At 42.9% G+C, this 18,270-nt stretch overlaps 1 protein-coding gene across 1 annotated transcript; it reads left to right on the top strand.

The window, feature by feature from the left end:
- Nucleotides 1-219: 219 nt before the first annotated feature.
- LOC119720930 lies at nucleotides 220-17,952 on the top strand. The gene is made up of 5 exons (XM_038190796.1): nucleotides 220-445; nucleotides 2,527-2,611; nucleotides 4,048-4,130; nucleotides 11,375-11,533; nucleotides 11,730-17,952. Exon 5 carries the CDS (start codon nucleotides 11,749-11,751, stop codon nucleotides 14,959-14,961), a length of 3,213 nt encoding a protein of 1,070 aa, XP_038046724.1. The 5' UTR covers nucleotides 220-445; nucleotides 2,527-2,611; nucleotides 4,048-4,130; nucleotides 11,375-11,533; nucleotides 11,730-11,748; the 3' UTR covers nucleotides 14,962-17,952.
- The last annotated feature ends 318 nt before the right edge of the window (nucleotides 17,953-18,270 follow it).

Genomic DNA, 18,270 nt, shown 5'->3' on the forward strand with positions numbered 1-18,270 from the left:
GCCTTCTTTCGTTGATTACTTCAAAATGACACCTTCCCAGAAAGAATAATTTCACAGGGAGTTTAGTTCCCTTACTATCTTTCAACCAAGTTTGTTTTTCAACAATAATTACGCCAGTTACTTTTCGGATGGCTGCAAATTATGGACTACAGCTTTAACACCTTAACACATCGTTAATTGTGAAGAGCGCCACCTGTTGTTTGATTATTTGAAGTCAAGAAATGCGCGGCGTCCTTGCCTATGAATTTTCGTGTATGATTTTTGCTGCCACTTTAGTGCCAGTTTTTACGCGGGCACGCCGCGCCGGCCGAAAAACTTACGAAGTTTTGCTTTCACTAACTAGACCAGCAGACAGTAGATACCTTGGTGCTTGATGTGTAGACTCCTAAAAAGCAGTGTTGCTTGTCCAAGGAGAAGTCAAGGTGACTCAACTCAAGTTGTGCAGGTGCAGTATAGCTCAACTTAGTCCGACTGCGTCTGGCCGTACGGTACTATCGCAAGCTCTGTACTGTAGACAGTGTAGTACGGCCAGACCGCCAATGCTCCCCTACACGCTGAACTCTGATGTAGCGATTTTGCTACCGATTTTGATCGAGATTATCTTTTCATCCAGGACAGAAATTTCCAAAGTTAAGGTTCCTACTTGTAATGGAACTCATACCTTTTCGAAAACAACGTTCTTTTATCCCGAAATCTTCCTCCATCTGGCCAAAAAAGATGACATTCAGTCATCATCGCCCACGAAAATCGTCCCGAAATTTTTTCCCCATGCGATTTCAAAATGGCGGCCGCATTGTAATGTATGCATTATGCGGGCGCGTCTGGGTAAGGTTATGATTATGAATGTTTCTTATTCCTCCATGGTGATACTCAACGATTATTGTTGGGGTTGAAAATCCGTGAAATTCGACCAGTTTAGCACAGACATCAGACAGCAAAATGCCACCAGCTAGAGTCTAACGGAGGAATAAATAATTCCTCCATGGTCTAACATGTCTAACCGTGCATTGTCTATAGATGTTCATACAAACATGTAGGCTGGCATGGTGTGAGAAACAATTTCGTTCAGCTGATTGCGAAAAAGTAGTCACTTGACCGGGGGCGTGATGAACGAAATTTGGTATCGCACTTACGATCCGGACACTCCTCATGAAGCCAGTAGGTGCTTTGAAATGTATTTTAAAAATATAAGCGCCAGTATACATTGATGTAAACATATCCTGAAGAGCGCCCCTTGTATAGTGTGGTGTCCAGTGCCCCCCCCCCCCCCTTTTGAAAAACCACGGCTGGGCAATTTTAGATTGTGGTCATCCCCCCCCCCCCACTTGCTGGCACAGATTCACGCCACTGATGATATCTATTAAGGCCGAAAAAAAAATAGTTCTGCTTCTGATTACATGCCTTTCAACATGTTCAAAAATAGGGTCGGTTGGTCTGAAATGTTTGTTTTTTTGCCAATTTTTTTTATGCAGATTGAATGGGGTATTCAATTATTTGCGAAGTTTTAGCCTGAACTATTTCCATTGCACTACAAAAGCTTTACACAAAATGGCCACAAAAAGTGAATAAAACCTACCTTAATTATTGTCAATGTATTTACGTTCGATAATTCTTAAAAAAATTAATGGAAAATTCAGGTCGTTCGCATCATATGCACAACATTGCGAAGTAGTTATATCGCGAAGCGAATTTGTAAAAATAACGGAGGTTTCTTTTGAAAAAATAGCGAATGTAAGTAAAAAAACAAATAAATAAAAGCATTTTTTGACGCAAAAGGGTTGTTGAGAGGTATTTTGTCAAGACAGAAAAGACAACAGGTTTTTATTTTTATTTAATCAATCTTTTTTTTTTTTTTTTGGAATTGCCAATAAAATTTTCAGGGTTGTAGCATAAAAATAGGGTCGGTCGGGTAACCGGAAGCAGAACTATTATTTTTTTGGCCTTACCAAATTTCCATTCCCTGAAATTTATGAGAACTACATGTATCACTTTCTGTTTAAAAGATTTGTACGTAGGGCCTAAATCACCCTTTTTTTGAAAAACAAATAACTTTCCGCACAACTGAGAGTGCTGTTGCTGTGATGTCATTAATAATAATAATAATAATAATTTGGGAGGCTAATCATCCTTACTCGCAGCTGGAATGCTGAATTGCGAAGGACGCGGCTACAATGTGGTCGGTCCACTGGCACGTAAAGGCGCCTATGGCTGCCGGCCACATCGACCCATATATGACCAAGGAGCACGGCCTGAGATCGAAGTGTTTGATTTTTCCAGAGGGAAGAAAACCAGGAGGGTCCGGAGAAAAACCCTCGTGGCACAGGAGAGAACCAACGCACAACTCTACTCACATGTGATCCGCTGCCAGGATTCGAACCCCGGTCACCTTGGTGAGAGGCGAGCGCTTTACGCACATGCCACCCATGCCACCCATTCTAGGCAGTGAAACACACTTCGTACATTTGTAAATAAACTCAATATATAAACTCAAGCATCCTGTTGATTTCTTGCTCATTTTTTTTCCAGACTGACATCTGAGAAATTAATCTCCAGTGTGCAGATCCACGAGTGATACATGTGCATGTAATTCAGTTGTCGGCAAAGACAAGAGGTAATTATTCATATTTTATTTGCATAAAGGTCATAACCTTGGCTGCTTTGAAAAGGACCAACGACATTGTATACTTTCAATATAAATGCAAGCAATATACAATGTACAGAGGCGTATTAGGCCAAAAAAAAAAAATTCGGTCTCTGGTCAGACCAAAGTTCCGAAATTGACACGGCCACGCGGCTTTTTTTTTTTGGCTTGTTTTTTTTTCTTCTTCAAGCAGTCAAGCTTGGATTGTACAGACAAGGTGGGGTACTACATGTATTTTGCCTTTTTTGGTGTCCTCATGTTCATTGGAGTCCTCCATAATTTGCCTTGGTGCTTTCGATCATTTGCCTTGGTGCAATTTCCCATTCCTTGGTGCTCTTTGGTAAAAAAAATTGAGGAGGTGCGGAAATAGAGGGCGCTGTTGGAGTTACCGCGGAACATTTTGGAAAAAAAAAAGATCGACGCGCATGATTAAAATCGACGCGCGCGCTGACCAGAGACCGACTTATGATTTTTTTCGGTATTTGAAAGAAAAAGCTCTCAGCTTTAAAACATAAAAATCCCTGATCCTTTTTTTAAAGGCAATTGTTTTAGGGTTGCATTATTTTTTTGGTCACCATGTACAGAGGCTGCACCAATATACAGAGGCGAAGAAATTTAATTTTTATTAGGGTGGGGGTACAAATTTTGTGAGACGGGCACTCACACATCTTTGCTGAAATGTACAAAGGTTTTTTTCTTTGGAGTCACTTGGCCTCCATAAAATCAAAAAGTTTTTTTTTTGGGGGGGGGTGGGCTGGTACCATCTTTTATTGGGGGATCTGTTCAAACTGGATGAGTGCACACTATCTGAAAATAGATGTCATGCGAAATTCCAAAAAGGGCACTCGTAAAAGACTGCTAGTACTTAAAAGAAGAGCACTTGACAAAAAAAGGCACTTGTTAAGAAAAGGGCACTTAATTGTTTTAATAAAAACCGGGAACTCTTGACAAATTTGGAGGGGGGGGGGGGGAATAAATGCTGGTGAGAAAAGTGCACTTGAATGGAAAAGGACAGTCTTTACAAAACATTGGGGGGTTAATACAACCCCTTACCCCCTCCCCATCCCCCCGCAACCCCCCATCCCCCCGCAACCCCGCAACCCCGCAACCCCCCATCCCCCAGCCCTCTATCCCACCCCACCCCACGCCTCCCCCCCCCGCTGGCTACACCTGTGATATTTCAAAGTGTAAGGGTTAACACATGTACTTTGCTTTGCCATGCATTGCATGTGTGCAACTGTTCCTGGAAAAGAATGATTTCCTCGTACATTGAATTTCTTTTTCGCATCCCTGTGTCCAGAAAACACTGATTTATGTTGCAGTATGTAGAAAGTGTATGGAAAAATAAGCCGGTTTTATAGCAAATAAAATGCTTGAAGTGTACGTTTAATTTTTGTTCTTTTCAGAAGTATTGGTCATCTGATGCTTCTACCGGGTAGCTGATGGTCCTTTGTGATGCTGTTCTGCTTTTGATGAGTTAATTTACAACGTAAGTATAATGATTGACTTTAGCCTTCTCAGTGGGAAGTTAATATTCAGAGCAAAATGTAAAAATACTGCAAAACCTGTGGTTCAATTTCAGGTAAAGTGGTATAAAATGTTAAAGGGGCCATTGGGAATGCAATGGCATTTTTTAAATGCATTCCTTGAATTTACCTTTGTGTTCCATTTCAGTTTGTTTTTAATCCCTATGCTGCCTTTTCAAGTGCTAGTTGGTGCCCTTTCAGTTTTTACGCTAATGTGAATATTTCAATATTCATCAGCAAAACCGTGATGTCAATTAACGCCAGAAGCGTCAGTTTCACATCAGCTTCAGTATAAAAAGTCACCAGAATTTGAGGGTCTTTTTGTGGTTATTTTAATGCTGTCAGTGGTTTGTTGTTGATTCAGTATGTAGACCCTTATACTCATCAGATGGGATTTGTTTTTTTGTGTCAGGGTGATGTAAATCAAATTTGGTTTTGCCCTTCACCGACCTATAAAAACTGGGTACTTGGTGTGTTAATTCTCAAGTGAAAGTTGGAAAAATCACTCGGATGGGACTCTCTAACCCACAACCTCCTGCTTTCTAGTGCAGATGTCTTACCACTCGACCACCGAGCTAACGGGATAAGTTGGCTGGTTCGGTGGTCGAGTGGTCAGACATCTGCACTACAAAGCAGGATGTCGTGGGTTAGAGTCCCACCCGAGTGATTTTTTCCAACTTTCACTTGAGAGTTAACACACTGAGTATACAGTGTTTATGCGTTGGTGAAGGGCAAAACTAAATTTGATTTAGACCTTTATACTAGACAAAATTTAGGGCAACATGGGTGAAAATAAGCCACAACGCACACTTGAAATGTTCAGCCCCTGAGTGTGCCCTGGGGATGGATGCTCTTGTGCGAAAGGCCATAAGTCAGTTAGACAATGAGAAAACAGAAGGTAAACTCGCCAAGTAAATTTCCTAAAATCCAAAGGGATTTTCCATTCTAGTAAGAAAACACCTCTGTTTACCTACATTTGCATATCAGCGCGCATGCGCACAATCTTCGTTGGAAAGAATAGCGCCCAAGCCACACCTTCAGTGCTCACTGCAGGCGCCATGCCCACAAAGGACCCTGCAACGTAATATTTTTTTAAAGGGAGGGAAGGTTAACAGATGTGAGTGGTTTCTTACGAGAATGGAAAATCCCTTTGGGTTTAAGGAATTCCATTACCGAAAACACCTCACCTCTGTTTACCCACGTTTGCAGAGTAGCACCGAAAGTCTCGGGGGGGGGGGGGGGGGGGTGGTAATTGAAAGTCTAAACTAGGCCTTCATGCAATTCTAGATAACATGAAAAGGTTGTCTAGACATACCCAGGAGCTGCCTATCTATTTCAAAGGAGCTTTGTGGGCTAAGCGGGCTGCTGTTCATGCTATTTCTTGGAGGACACTGCTCATGCGTCCCTCCAATTGCATTACCTCCTTCAGGTAGCATGATGTGAAAGTTAGAAGGATTTTCCAGCAGGCAGCTTTCATAATCTCTGAAAGAAAAACTCCAAGCAGATGAGCCCATGAAGTCGACATGCTGCGTGTCTCATGGGCTGCTGGTTTCGATCTTCGATGTTCGGGAGGGCACTGTATGGCCACCGAGATCCATCGAGCGATCGTGGTCACAGAGGCTTGGTGAGGAGGCTGATTGGTCGTAATAAACAGTTGACTGATGTCTCCTCTCAAGGGCTTGGTGCGAGCAATGTAGTAGTTGAGCGTTCACACAGGGCACCAAAATTTATCCACCATTTATCGTCTGGTACTGACGATAAACTTGGTACAAATATGTCGGGGGTGAAAAACCCACTGATTGGTTCTTAGTGAGAAAATCTACATGTGGAATTAGTCGTATGCCCCCAGGTTCCCAATGGATATGGCCTGGTTCCACTGACAGAGCATGGAGTTCGCTTCTGCGGTGAGCTGAAGCTGCAGCTAGTAAAATACAGATGTAACTGTAAGATGATGAAAGGAAGAACTACTTGGTGGTTCAAACGAAGGTTTGGAGAGAGATATTGGATGGTACCTAAGTCCCATGATGGTATCAGCTTCCTGGTAGGAGGCCAATCATTAAACATACCACCAATCAGGTGAAAAAATAGATGTATTTGCTAAAAGTTGTTGTGCCATCACGGAAACCCTGATGAAGGACACTTATAGCTGATCTGTAGCCCTTAATTGTTGAAATTTGAAGGCCTGAATTGAAAAGGTGAAGAAAGAAATCCCCAATCAAGGTTACAGATGCAGAATGGGGATTGACAGCTCGCTCCTCGCACCATTTGGTGAAGTGGAGAAGTCTACTATCATAAGTTCTTCTGGTAGATCTCCGTCTGCTCTTGACTGCCAAGGGTGTAGCTCTACAAAAGGCAAGCTGATCGGAAGGAGACTTTGAGGACTTTGAGAGCATCCAGGCACAAAGATGGAGAGTGGATGGATCCTGATGTAGAATGTTAGACCTGGGCCGTGACGGAAGGTCTGGCTGGTTGGGAATAAGTATGAGTGGCAAGTGAACAAGGAGATCCAGAAGGCAAGGGAACCATGGCTGTCTTGGCCAAAATGGAGTTATGAGGACTACTCTGGGTAGCTGTGTCTCTATGTTTGTCAGGACCCGTTGTACGAGAGAAATCGGAGGGAAGGCATAAGCATGCATTCCTGCCCAGTCAAAGCTGAGGGCATCTACCATCCACGCCATAGGATGAGTGAGACGGGTGCAAAAAGGTTGGAAGCTGGTTGTTCAAGTGGGATGCAAACAGGTCCACATGTGGTGTTCCAAGTAAGTTGAACAATTTGTCTGACTAAAGGAGGGTGGAGAGACCATTCTGTTGGAGAGACACGACCCCTGGAAAGGGCATCAGCGAGGATGTTCTTCTTTCCGGCCAGATGGGTGGCTTGAAGAGAGATTTGGCGAGGAATGCACCAGCTGAGTAGCTCCCAAGTGGCCAGGCAGAGAGACGGAGGGTGACTTTCCCCTGACAGTTGCTGTATGACACTACCATAGCGTTGTCTAACTTGACCAGATCTAATTTGTTGAGATCTTTGGAGTCAAGGGAAAGTAAAGCCTTGTACATGTACACTGCAAGGGGCTCTAAGTGACTGATGTGAAGTAGACTCTCTTCCATCGACCAAGTATCGGCCCGTGATAGATCGTCTAGGTATGCTCCCCAGCCAAGTGTTGAAGCTTCCGTTGTGAGGATAGCTGCTGGAGAGGGGCGAGGGAACACCACTCCACATTGGAGATTGTTCGGAGCTAGCCAACACAGGAGCTTGTCGATAAGTAACTGAGTTACTAGAACCATCTTTGATAGAGGATCTTTGCAAGGGCGAAAGTGGTACAGAAGTTGGAGCTGTAAGGGACGCATGTGCATCCTGCACCAAGGAACCAAATTGACCAGACTTGCCATGAGGCCCAGTAGGCGGAGCCAAGCTTTGGCTGGGAGAATTGAAGAGGACCTGAAAATCCTGATGCAATCCCAAAGTGTCTGACATCTTTCCCCAGATGGCATCACTCTGCCAGTTGTCATGTCTAGAACTGTGGAGAGGTCGTAAGTTGATGATGGGTCGCAAATCGCCTGACTTCTTCGGTGCAATGAAAAAAGTAGAGGTGACGCAAAGAGTGGACCATGCTGGAAGCAGATGGCATTCTTGTCCCTCAGGGAGATGATTTCCTTCTCCAAAGCAGCCTGCCGTGTAGGATCTGAGGTAACAAGAGTTGATAGTCGCGGAGGTTGCAGAGGAGGGTTGCTGGTGAATTCCAGACGGTACCCTGTAGAGATAGTTTGAAGAACTCAGATATCTGAAGTTACATGAGACCATCTCTGACTGAACTCTGCAAGAACATACTGGTCCGAAAGCAGGAGGGATGAATAATGTGTTGTAGTCAAAGACCCTTGTTACCTCGCGACCCCTGGGACTTGAAGGGCCGCAAATATCTTGGACTAATTTGAGCCCTGGTTGGTAGAAAACGGACCTGTTTGTTCTTGCTGTGTTGACTGGGAACAAAGGTAGACTGGCGTTTGGCTGAACGCTAACGAAGATCCAACTTGTCTCCAGCTTGTAGACATTTGGCTTTGTATAGCATAGTCTCGTCGAATCTGTTGTCAAAAAGATCAATCCCAGCTGGGGGAAGATCTTGCATGCGATCCTTAGAACCAACTAAAGGGAGAAACAACTTGTCTAGGACAAGGGAGCGTCGCAGCAATGAAGTTGAAGTGAGTCCCAAAGCAAATTCCTTGTGGCAAAAACCCAGACAATCATCCAAAAAATGGAACCTTTTGGGTATGTTATTTAATTGGCTCACAAAAGGAAGGGTCTCCATAACATCGGGCAAGGGCATCCGATAACCGGATGGAGAAAGAGGTTTCCTGGCCCCATGCTGGCTGCGATGGCCAGATTCCGACCGTGGGTAATCACGATCATGACGAGAAAAATGATGTTGATCTTTGGAGTCTGAGCGAGACTGCGCATGGGACCGAGAACGGCCCCCTTGAACGCGGGATTGTCCCCTCCCCATCCCGCCGTGGAGTGGTTGGTGTTTTCACCAAAGTGTTGCGGAGAATTACCCTGATAAGGTACGTGATGGTGTGAAAATCCCATCGGAAAAGCCTGTGGAAAAACCCGCTGCTCGTAGGCTGGAACACTATGTGGACACAGTGTGTGTGTATTATGGTCGAATTGATGAGAATTGTTCTGGAAAAAGGACCACGTGTGAGGCTCCGAATGATGGGGAAAATCTCGCCGAGATTCACTCGGAAAAAACTAGTTTGTGAATACAAACTTGTAGTAGGAGTATAGCGGAATGAAGGCGGTGCTGGTGGTGTCCCTAGTCTCTGTTACCTGGCGGGGCTGGTCGGATTTCTTTCACCTTCACAATATTAAAAGCATTAGTAAATTCCTGTCTCACTGTTCTCTCTCAGTGTTAATCCACGCATTTGTGACCAGCCGTTTGGACTACATGTATTGTAACAGTCTATTGTATGGTCTGCCAATGACACAGAGATTACAAAGGGTCCAGAATGCTGCAGCTAGACTAATTATCAATACATACAGGTTCGAACACATAACACCAATATTACGTCAACTGCACTACCGGTAGTTACCTGTTTTATACAGGATCAATTTCAAAATCATTTTATTAACATTCAAAGCCATTCACGGCCTTTCTCCAAGATACTTTACTGCTAGGAAAGTATCCAGATACCATCTTCGTTCAGCAAACAACAGACCCTTTTTGGATTATCCTAGTGGCAAAACTTTACCAGTACTCAGTGACAGGGCCTTTGCAATGGCAGCCCCTAAGCTATGGAATGCTTTACCGTGGCACATATGTAGTGAACATAGACTTGCCTTTTTTAAATGTAAAGTTAAAACCTTTCTTTTAATAATGTAGCATTTTTAAATAATGTATTTTTAATGGGTTTAATGCTTTTCTAGCATCACCGTGCGGGGTAGCTACATGTAGATGCTTAATTAATTCGTAGGTAGGGTTAGAGACGTCTGTCTCCGGGAAAGATCGAGACCTCACCGATGTCAGCAGGGTTAGGCTTAAGTAATTTATTCTTCCTGTTGGCGATACAGACATACATGTCTCTATGTAGGCATCCGTCAATCCCAGGGGATTATGGGGTTCTGCCCTGAATGTCTGGTTGGTGAACAGCGTCTGCTGTTGCTGTATAGTCCAATGTGGGAATGACAGTCCCAGCCACAGTGAGCGCAGAGGAACACTGAGGTGGGTCTGTCTGCTGGTCGCTGTGCCTTTCTATGTTGTCTTTTCTCCTCCGCCTGCCGTATCTCCTCACTCTCGAGCTGCTGGATCCCCTTGTTCACTTTGTGCCTCCATGAGCATCTATCTGCAGCTACTGTCTCCGAGGTCTTGGTATTGATGGCGAGTGCCTTGAGGGCCCGTTTGCAGGTGTCCTTAAAGCGCTACAGGGGTCGTCCAGCATGCCTCTTGCCCGATGCCAGCTCTCCGTAGAGAAGGTCTTTTGGGATGCGACCGTCCTCCATTCGTACGACGTTTCCCAGCCAGCGCAGGCGTCTCTGTTTCAGGAGAGTGAGCATGGAGGAGACTCCTGCTCTCTCAAGCACTGCCCTGTTGGTGATATGGTCTCTCCATGAGATGCCTAAGATGCGCCTCAGGCAGCGGATGTGGAAGGCCCTGAGCCGTCTTTCCTGACGAGAGCGCAGGGTCCATGACTCGCATCCATAAAGGAGCGTACTCACAATGCACGCCATGTAGATCTGGGCCTTGGTATGCTCTGTCAGCTTGCTGTTTGTCCATGGACGCTTTGTAAGCCTGGCCAGTGTTGTAGGCCTACATGTATCCCCATACTGCGGTTTGGGCACTGGCGCGGTGACATGACTTTATATATATTACCCTAATCCTTCTATCTTTCTATTTAAGAAGTTGCATTTATTGTTGATTCTGTAATGGGCTTTTGATCATTTATATGCAAAAGGCGCATAATACATTTTTAATTATTAGTATTATTGTTAAGGGACCTGTGGATGTTTAACGCCAAGCCCCGCCTGCACATGCGAGTCGACCTGTTGTTCCGAAGCGTGCATGTGCTCCTGTAGACTGCCGAATGTATGCAGGATTAGTCGGGAAGTGGCCGTACATGTAACTCTCGTTGGAGAAGTGCTCGTCCCCGGAGAATTTCCAACCTCCGAACCCGGGAGATTGGACCCGGTCGTAGCGGAGGAATTATCACGTTTGGATTGACATGAGGGTGATTTTCCGGTAGAACGGCTTGAGCTAGGAACAGTTTTTGTTTTGGTCTTGGCGGAGTCCGCCATTTTATAAGCACAGCGAGAACGGCTAAAATTGTACCCTTAACACTACCTGTTGCTAAAAACTGCAAGGAGCTATGACGTTACAGGGTCCTTTGTGGGCATGAGGCATGCAGTGGGTACTGAGGCTGTGGGTTGGGCACTATTCTTTTCAGAGAAGGTTGTGCGCATGCGCGCTGATGTGCAAATATACATGTAGGTAATCAGAGGTGAGGTGTTTTTTGTAATGGAATAAAGTGACACTAATAAGTTGGTTTGAAAGGATGCCAGGAAGAAAACAGTCAAGTGTGGAGCAGCAGTCATGATATTGTTACTTTAATATTTTGCATACATGTCTTAAATACAAATAAGTGGGGTTCCTGGATGCAGCCCATGTACAGGGAACAATATAGAAATACATGTATGTCAATTTATGGTGTCTTCTCTTCACAGTTGTTCTTTCCACTGATGTGCAGGAGAATCTACAAGTTGAGCTGTGACTGGTCGCACCTCTCCATCAGTCTCAGATGATGTACCGGTAGCTGTCAGTTACAGCTAGCATATTACCTCAGTATTTGGACAAACTGGTACTCCAGACCCTTCAGTTGCAAAGTGAGTCAGAGAGAAGTCCCCACTTGAGGGTCTGAAGGGTAAACTGTCAGACATCTACCACCAACCAATCCTTTCCCTTTGTTCATGGTACTTGAAACAAGTGATTTGTGGTGTATTTTTATTTTAAAAACAACTTATACTACATGTACTAGTGTGAAATAATCCACTCTTTGCTTCACCTATTTGTATCTAACAGTTTCATCATTAGCTCCACAATGGCCTCCTCAGGAAATACAAACACTCCTGAGTGTTTGATGTGCAAGTCCCCAGTTGAAAACACGGATAACAGTTGGAGGAGGTACAGCTTGAGGCTCTCGGGCCCTTCCCTTGAACAGTTTGAAGGGCAGGATGGATTCCTTTGTTCTTCATGTAAATCAAAGCATCTGCAACAAACTGCCAGTCAAACACAAACTGGTCAAGCGAAAAAGAGACCTAGCTTCTCTTTTTACTCAACACAAAAAGGACGTAAAAAGCCTAAGTATAGTGTACCACATTCTAAAGTGAATACCCAATCCAAGGGATTCTTAAGTAGATGTAAATTGATACAGTATCTCTCAAAGGCAATCAAGGCAAATCAATACGCTCAAGCTATCAAGGCCATTCTTAATCATAGCAAACGTTCGAGGCAAGCATTCTGTACGGTTGCCAGCACAGCTGTCCGACAAGAAATCCGCAGGTGTGCACTTAAAACACTCGAATCAAAACCTGTTACCCCTGGAAATATTGCAACCTTCAAATGGGGCAAAGTTGTTGAGGAGGCTGCTTCTCACATGCCAATTCTTGTAAATGTTCTGAAAGGGGCTCTTCATCGTCACCAGAAGATGATCTCAACACGACCAGCTGTCTGCATGCCTGACCAGCGCCTAGGCTTTATTTTGTCGTTGATTTTGTATTCGCATCGGGCGCGTAAATTCAGTTTCATTCAGAGCTGTGTGTCTGTGAAACTGAAGAGACAAGGGTGTACAAGTACTGTTTTTAAATGTTTGCATGCCCTTGGTGTATGCGTACATTTAAGTAAAGTAACAACATCCTTGGCAATAGATACGGCAGGGACAGACTACACTAAAAGGCAAAAACAGTGGCAGCTCAATCTGAGTCAACAGCTTGAGTCAAGTGCCACAGTTGTGGCAGATAATGAGACCCAAGGAACATCACCGTGTGGTGAAAAGCAAGCAGCTGTTTTGAATGAAACACACTCACTCGTAGCTGACATTGATGATGACGCTGCTTCTGATATGAGTGTATCTGCTGACAACAACTCTGATAGTGATTCTGTTGCAGAATCTGCTTCAGCTGCAGTAAATGCAGATAATTCGCCAAGTACATCGAGCAAACATGATTCAAGCAGTAAGGACACATCACAGGAAAGAAAAGATCAGGCACCTGAAGTAAAGCAAATGCTTCCCGCAATGCATGATTCACGAAGATTTGAATACCTTGACCCAGGGTATATCATAGTGTGCGACAGTGTGTTGATGCAGCTAGCTACACGTAGGTCACTCAATGAGTACAAGTTACAGACCTCAACCTTTGCTGTAAGGAATAGAGTTGGATTTGACCAATCGTCGGATTACACGGTGAAACGTGCAGGAGAAATTCCGTTGTCATGTTTTCTTCCAAAGCCCTCTGACTGGAGAGGTTTGAAGAAGAGAATGTGCCAAATTCTGGAGCACATTTTGAAAGATCATTTGCCATTTTTGAAACAGGTGGAATGTTCTGCCCCTAAGCGGCACCAACACAGTGATGCCTTGAGTAAGAAAAGTGAGATTGCCAGCTTAGGCGTGATAGATGAAAACCCCTACAGCACATCAGGCTCAGTCCGTATGCTTGAGTCACTTCATCAGTTTGTTCCATCGTATGGTGATGAGAACTTGTACCCAATTGTATGCTTTGGGGATGGGCTCTCTGTGGAGAAAATGGTTGATGCCAAACGTGCAAAAGCTAGTGGGGCTTCTGCAGTGGATAGGTTGGAGGGACTAGTGCAGTGTCCGCAAGACTTTCATCGAAGAGGAGTTTTACTCCAAGACACGATGGATAGGTTCTTCAAAGAGGACAGTGCTAAAGAGACGGGAACACTTTTCCAGATAAATGAAGACTTTAATCATTGTTCTGTAAAGCAGAAGGTCTTTGAAAACTTCAGTGATGTCGAAAATCTTCTGAATTTCTGTACACATGCACTCAGCACTGTGCTTGCATTCAAGCTTGCAAAGTTAGATGGAACCACCGATACTCCTGCAGATTTTCCGACCTTAGGAAGAGTTCAGAAAAAGATGTGGCTAACAAAATTCACACAAAAGATGGTAGATTTCATATGGCCAAGATTTCCTACTGACGACAGCCTAGACAAAGTACATAGGCAAAAGAAGACACAGTTTTGTGTTGACAAGAAAGATGACACTTTCGGTGATATTCTTGCTGATATGGTCAAAGACACTAAAAGCTGCAAATGTGGTGAGTCCAGTGATGAAGGAATGATTCGATGTTTAAACAGGAAATGTGGTGCATGGTTTCACTACTCTTGTGCCAATGTTGATGGTCCCGTGGAAGGTGATTGGTGGTGTTCAGCAGAGTGCCAGGCTTCCAAGTCCTTCATATATTGTACATGCCATAGAAGGACAGGGAAGGAAGACAGTATGGTCCAGTGTGAGATGCAAAGTCGTTGTACTGCAAATGAGTGGTATCATGTGGAGTGCATAAGAGGGGCTGAAGATTTACCCGATGAGTGGTATTGTTCTCCTGCATGTAAACGACTCGCATCTTTCAAACCCAAAGGTGATAGGGTCCATGAATATTCCAGAGCCTTGTTATATGAGGGTCTTTGTCATCTAGCCTTCCGTGATGCAGTACGTGAGGGTGATGGACCAGCCATCCTCAGCCACTGGAGGATCAACACCCTGCAGTTTTGGAACAACAAACATCTCAAATATTTCATCTTGGCTCATAACATGCTGGCAGGTGTCAGTGGGTTCTATCCAGCCCGAGTTGCACATGACATGACCTGGAACAGAGTGGCAAATTTAACCGGTCAGGCAGATGGCAATATTGGTCTGGATCTGGTTAACGAAATCCCAACTGATGAGTATTGGAAAATGGTGTCCAGAACAGAAGATGGGTATCCAGAGAAAGAGAGGGAACAGAAAAGCAAACCGAGGGATGAATTTTTACATGAGTTGGAAAGCATCTTCTTGAAATCTCGAACAACTCAAACTGCTCAGGAGCTGCAGCAACTCAAATTTGATCAAGATGTCGACAGTTTCGCTTCTGCATACATGCATGAAGGTCTCTTTGATTATGTGCCAGGTAGACATAACAAGTCCTTCCCATTTTTTAAGCACACTGTTGAGGTGAACTGCCCTGAATTAATGGGACAAAATCTTGTCCGACTCAGTCAGTGTATGGACAGGTGGAGGGGTGTTGCGAAATTTTGAGCGTGCAAGCGTAAATTCAATTCAGTCACCATTGTTAGAGGAAACCGAACTGGAACATAGAAAACGGGTCTTAATATAAAGAGACGTGTGTGTGTGGTCTCATTCAATTATTTTACGTGAATTGTTTGGCAGTTTTAGATGCAGATACTTTATTTTGACTGAAAGTAGACTAAGTACATGTCTTTGTATCTCATTCCATGAAATTTGTTAGGGAGCATATCATTTGTGTGAAAACAATCCTGACAAACAATGGTTATCAGTCCTGTTACTTTTTGGTCTTCAAAATCTAATCATTCCTACAATGCACAGAATGCATCAGTGAGAAGATTTTTTAGTGTTTCACCCGTGGACCCTTATTATGTGCTTTGCATTGATGGATTTGTGGTCTATACTGTGTCGCATGTATTCTGAAAACACTTCAAGTACATTCATTGTGCTGATGTGCATTCTTGTTAAGTCCTGGCACTTACATAGCAGAAATCAAGATATCTCATCAGGACTCCAATGGGTGATGTTGCAAAGCAACAAGAGGTCAATAGTCTGGATGTAGATGACAAGCAAAATGCCACTGTTAATGTAGTCCGACACGAATGTAGCCAAAACCTGGGACAGTTGTACAATGTTGTATGATCTGCAACAAAATCCATATATCGGCCTTACAAAGGGAGTCAAGTTGGCACAGCGTTACTACATCATCTCCAACCTGTTTAAAACTATCCCATCCAAGCTGGTTTTTTTTGTTCTTCTTCAAGCCAGACATTTTTTCCAAGCCAAATTCTGTTGTTCCATTCCAGACTTTCTTTCCAGCTTTGACAGTAAACAAGTCTTTTCAGCTTTTAGGTTGTTAAACTTTCTTTCTAGAATCTTTTCTCGAACTGTGGTTTCTTGTCTTGGCCAGAACGATCAGTAAAAATGTGGTTTTACGTGAAATTTAAACCACGTTTTTTCATGCTGCATTGTTCTGAGCTAGATACGAGCCAGTATTTCCAAGTCTCCAGCTTGACATCTTGGCAGAGTCTCTACTAGGTTCGCTATCCAAGTCATTTCCTGTCGTGGCACACCTTAGTCAACATTTGCGACAGTACTCTGTCCACTGGTTCACTCTGGTGTCTCCTTTGTCTTTGTTCAAACTGATTGTGCCATGCTTTCCCACTTTGGAATGATTTTTCCCTCATGATGCTAATGGGTCGGCGGCAAAAGCAGGATCTTGTGCTCTGATACTGTCTGAACTTGGCATTATATGTCGCCTTTATTGTTCATCACATACCTGCGACTTGATGCATTCCTGAAACTATGATAATACACCATATCATCATCGTAACATCTGAACTCTACTTCTCTCAATTTACTCAAGACAACCCGACTGCATAAACACACACTGGAACTAGTTTTGATACAGTTTTATCAGCTCCCCTACATTACCTATAATATAAGTCCTACAAATGTATACAGATCCAGTATGTACCCCCAAAAAAATTACAAAACAACAAATATGTTATTCATGAAAATTGAAACCATTTGGGCAAACTTATACCAGAATTGTTGAACCAATCTACATGTATACTCCTCAGCTCACCAACCTTTGTTTAACTCATCTTTAGAGAAAAATTGATACCGAGTGTTTGCCAACTTTTTAATACAACTTGGTATATGACAAGATAAACCGATGTTATGTTCAGGCTTCCTTTTGGAAATAAGATTTTTAAAAAGAATCCATCCAGACCAAGTATTATCTTAATAAATAACCTAATACATGTATTTGGTAACATTTTCCAGTTGGTCATTATCCATCGGGTTTTTTGTGTGTATTTGTTGGGAGGGGGTCAGGGCAGCATTTTAATAGGTGGGAATGTCTTATAGGCTGATGTACTCTATGTGTGGCTTTGCTAACTGAAAATCGCTGTGAATCTTTGTCTAGAAACTTAGAATGAAATATGTACATACATGTATTTGGGACTAAAAAGGTGATGAGGCCAGCCTGGAGTTGTTAAGTTGGGGGGGGGGGTGAATATTTTTTTGGGTGTATTTTGTGGGCATTTGGTAAAATAACAGCCTGAAGATCAATTGAACTAAAATAGTATGTTGAAACAAAGAATTATAAGTAGGAAGCAAGTTAATTAATTATTACGTTACATGTACAGTTTTGCATAACAGAAGAATGTTAAGAAATAATGTTTTGAAGTTCAACATTAATGCTTATTTAGCAGGTATGTGTATGTTAATAGTTCACTTGCTTACAAAAATGTGTGCACCGGTACGTAAGCAAAACAGTGATTTGCCAGCATATTTGTTTTTCGTAATTGTTTTTTTTTCAGTTTGGACAAACGAGAAGTTTGAATTTCAACCATATGTTTATGATGAGGATACGTGATGCTAACTCTTGTATCCAAAAGTATTAATACTATTTGGCACAGTTGTATCATGTGCCAGGACATTTGCTTTCTTTTCAGTTTGCACAAAAGAAAACTGTTTGAATTTTAATTTTCTTATGTATAAATGATGCTAACATTGCATCAAAAATGTAAATGCTACATGTGCATTGTATATGACAACATCATGTGCCTTTTTCTATCACATCTATCTGTATCGTTTTGTATACCATGAGTTTTCCACCTAGATTAGTGTCACACATGAGTTGTAAAACTAGGTATGACAGTGGTCCACATGCACTGACACATTCCAAAGAACTAAACTCGTGGAAATTTCTTCCGCATTTTTATGTTGGGATTTTTGGCATTGACATAAAGTTTGTAATTTATCTTGCTTTGTTTTCAATGGCTTTCAAGTAAGAATAAACATATCAGGTTGTAATACAATTTTTGTACCCAAAAGAAAGCTTAAGATTTTGAAATTGCAGAGAATGTTGCATGTATAGATTGTTTTCTCCAAGTAGGCATACAAGAAAAGGGTTGAAGAAAGCAGTAGTTTAAACAATTCAGTTCATGGTGTTACATGTAACTTTGAATAAAAAGAGAAACGTTTGAAATTTAACAATGTTTGAATGTTATGTTTTGTGATGGTAATGATTCCAATAGCAGTGTGTAAATATGCAGTTTAACTAGTTTTCATTGCTGCATCTAGATATACATGTATTCCACCTCACCATTATGACGTCACTCCAGGGATTACGTGAGATACCGGTAGCGCTTACCAGCCAGCAGTCAGGTCATTGTGCGAGCTGGCCAGCTACTTAACGGACGTATGTCTGTTCTCTGTCAGTACAGTCGAGTCTCGTTATAATACAAACTCGTTTGTATGTTATATCAGATTCTCTGTCAGTACAGTCGAGTCTCGTTATAATACAAACTC

Source organism: Patiria miniata, unplaced genomic scaffold (genome assembly GCF_015706575.1).
Source record: "Patiria miniata isolate m_02_andy unplaced genomic scaffold, ASM1570657v1 HiC_scaffold_9, whole genome shotgun sequence".
In the NCBI taxonomy this organism is placed as follows: domain Eukaryota; kingdom Metazoa; phylum Echinodermata; class Asteroidea; order Valvatida; family Asterinidae; genus Patiria; species Patiria miniata.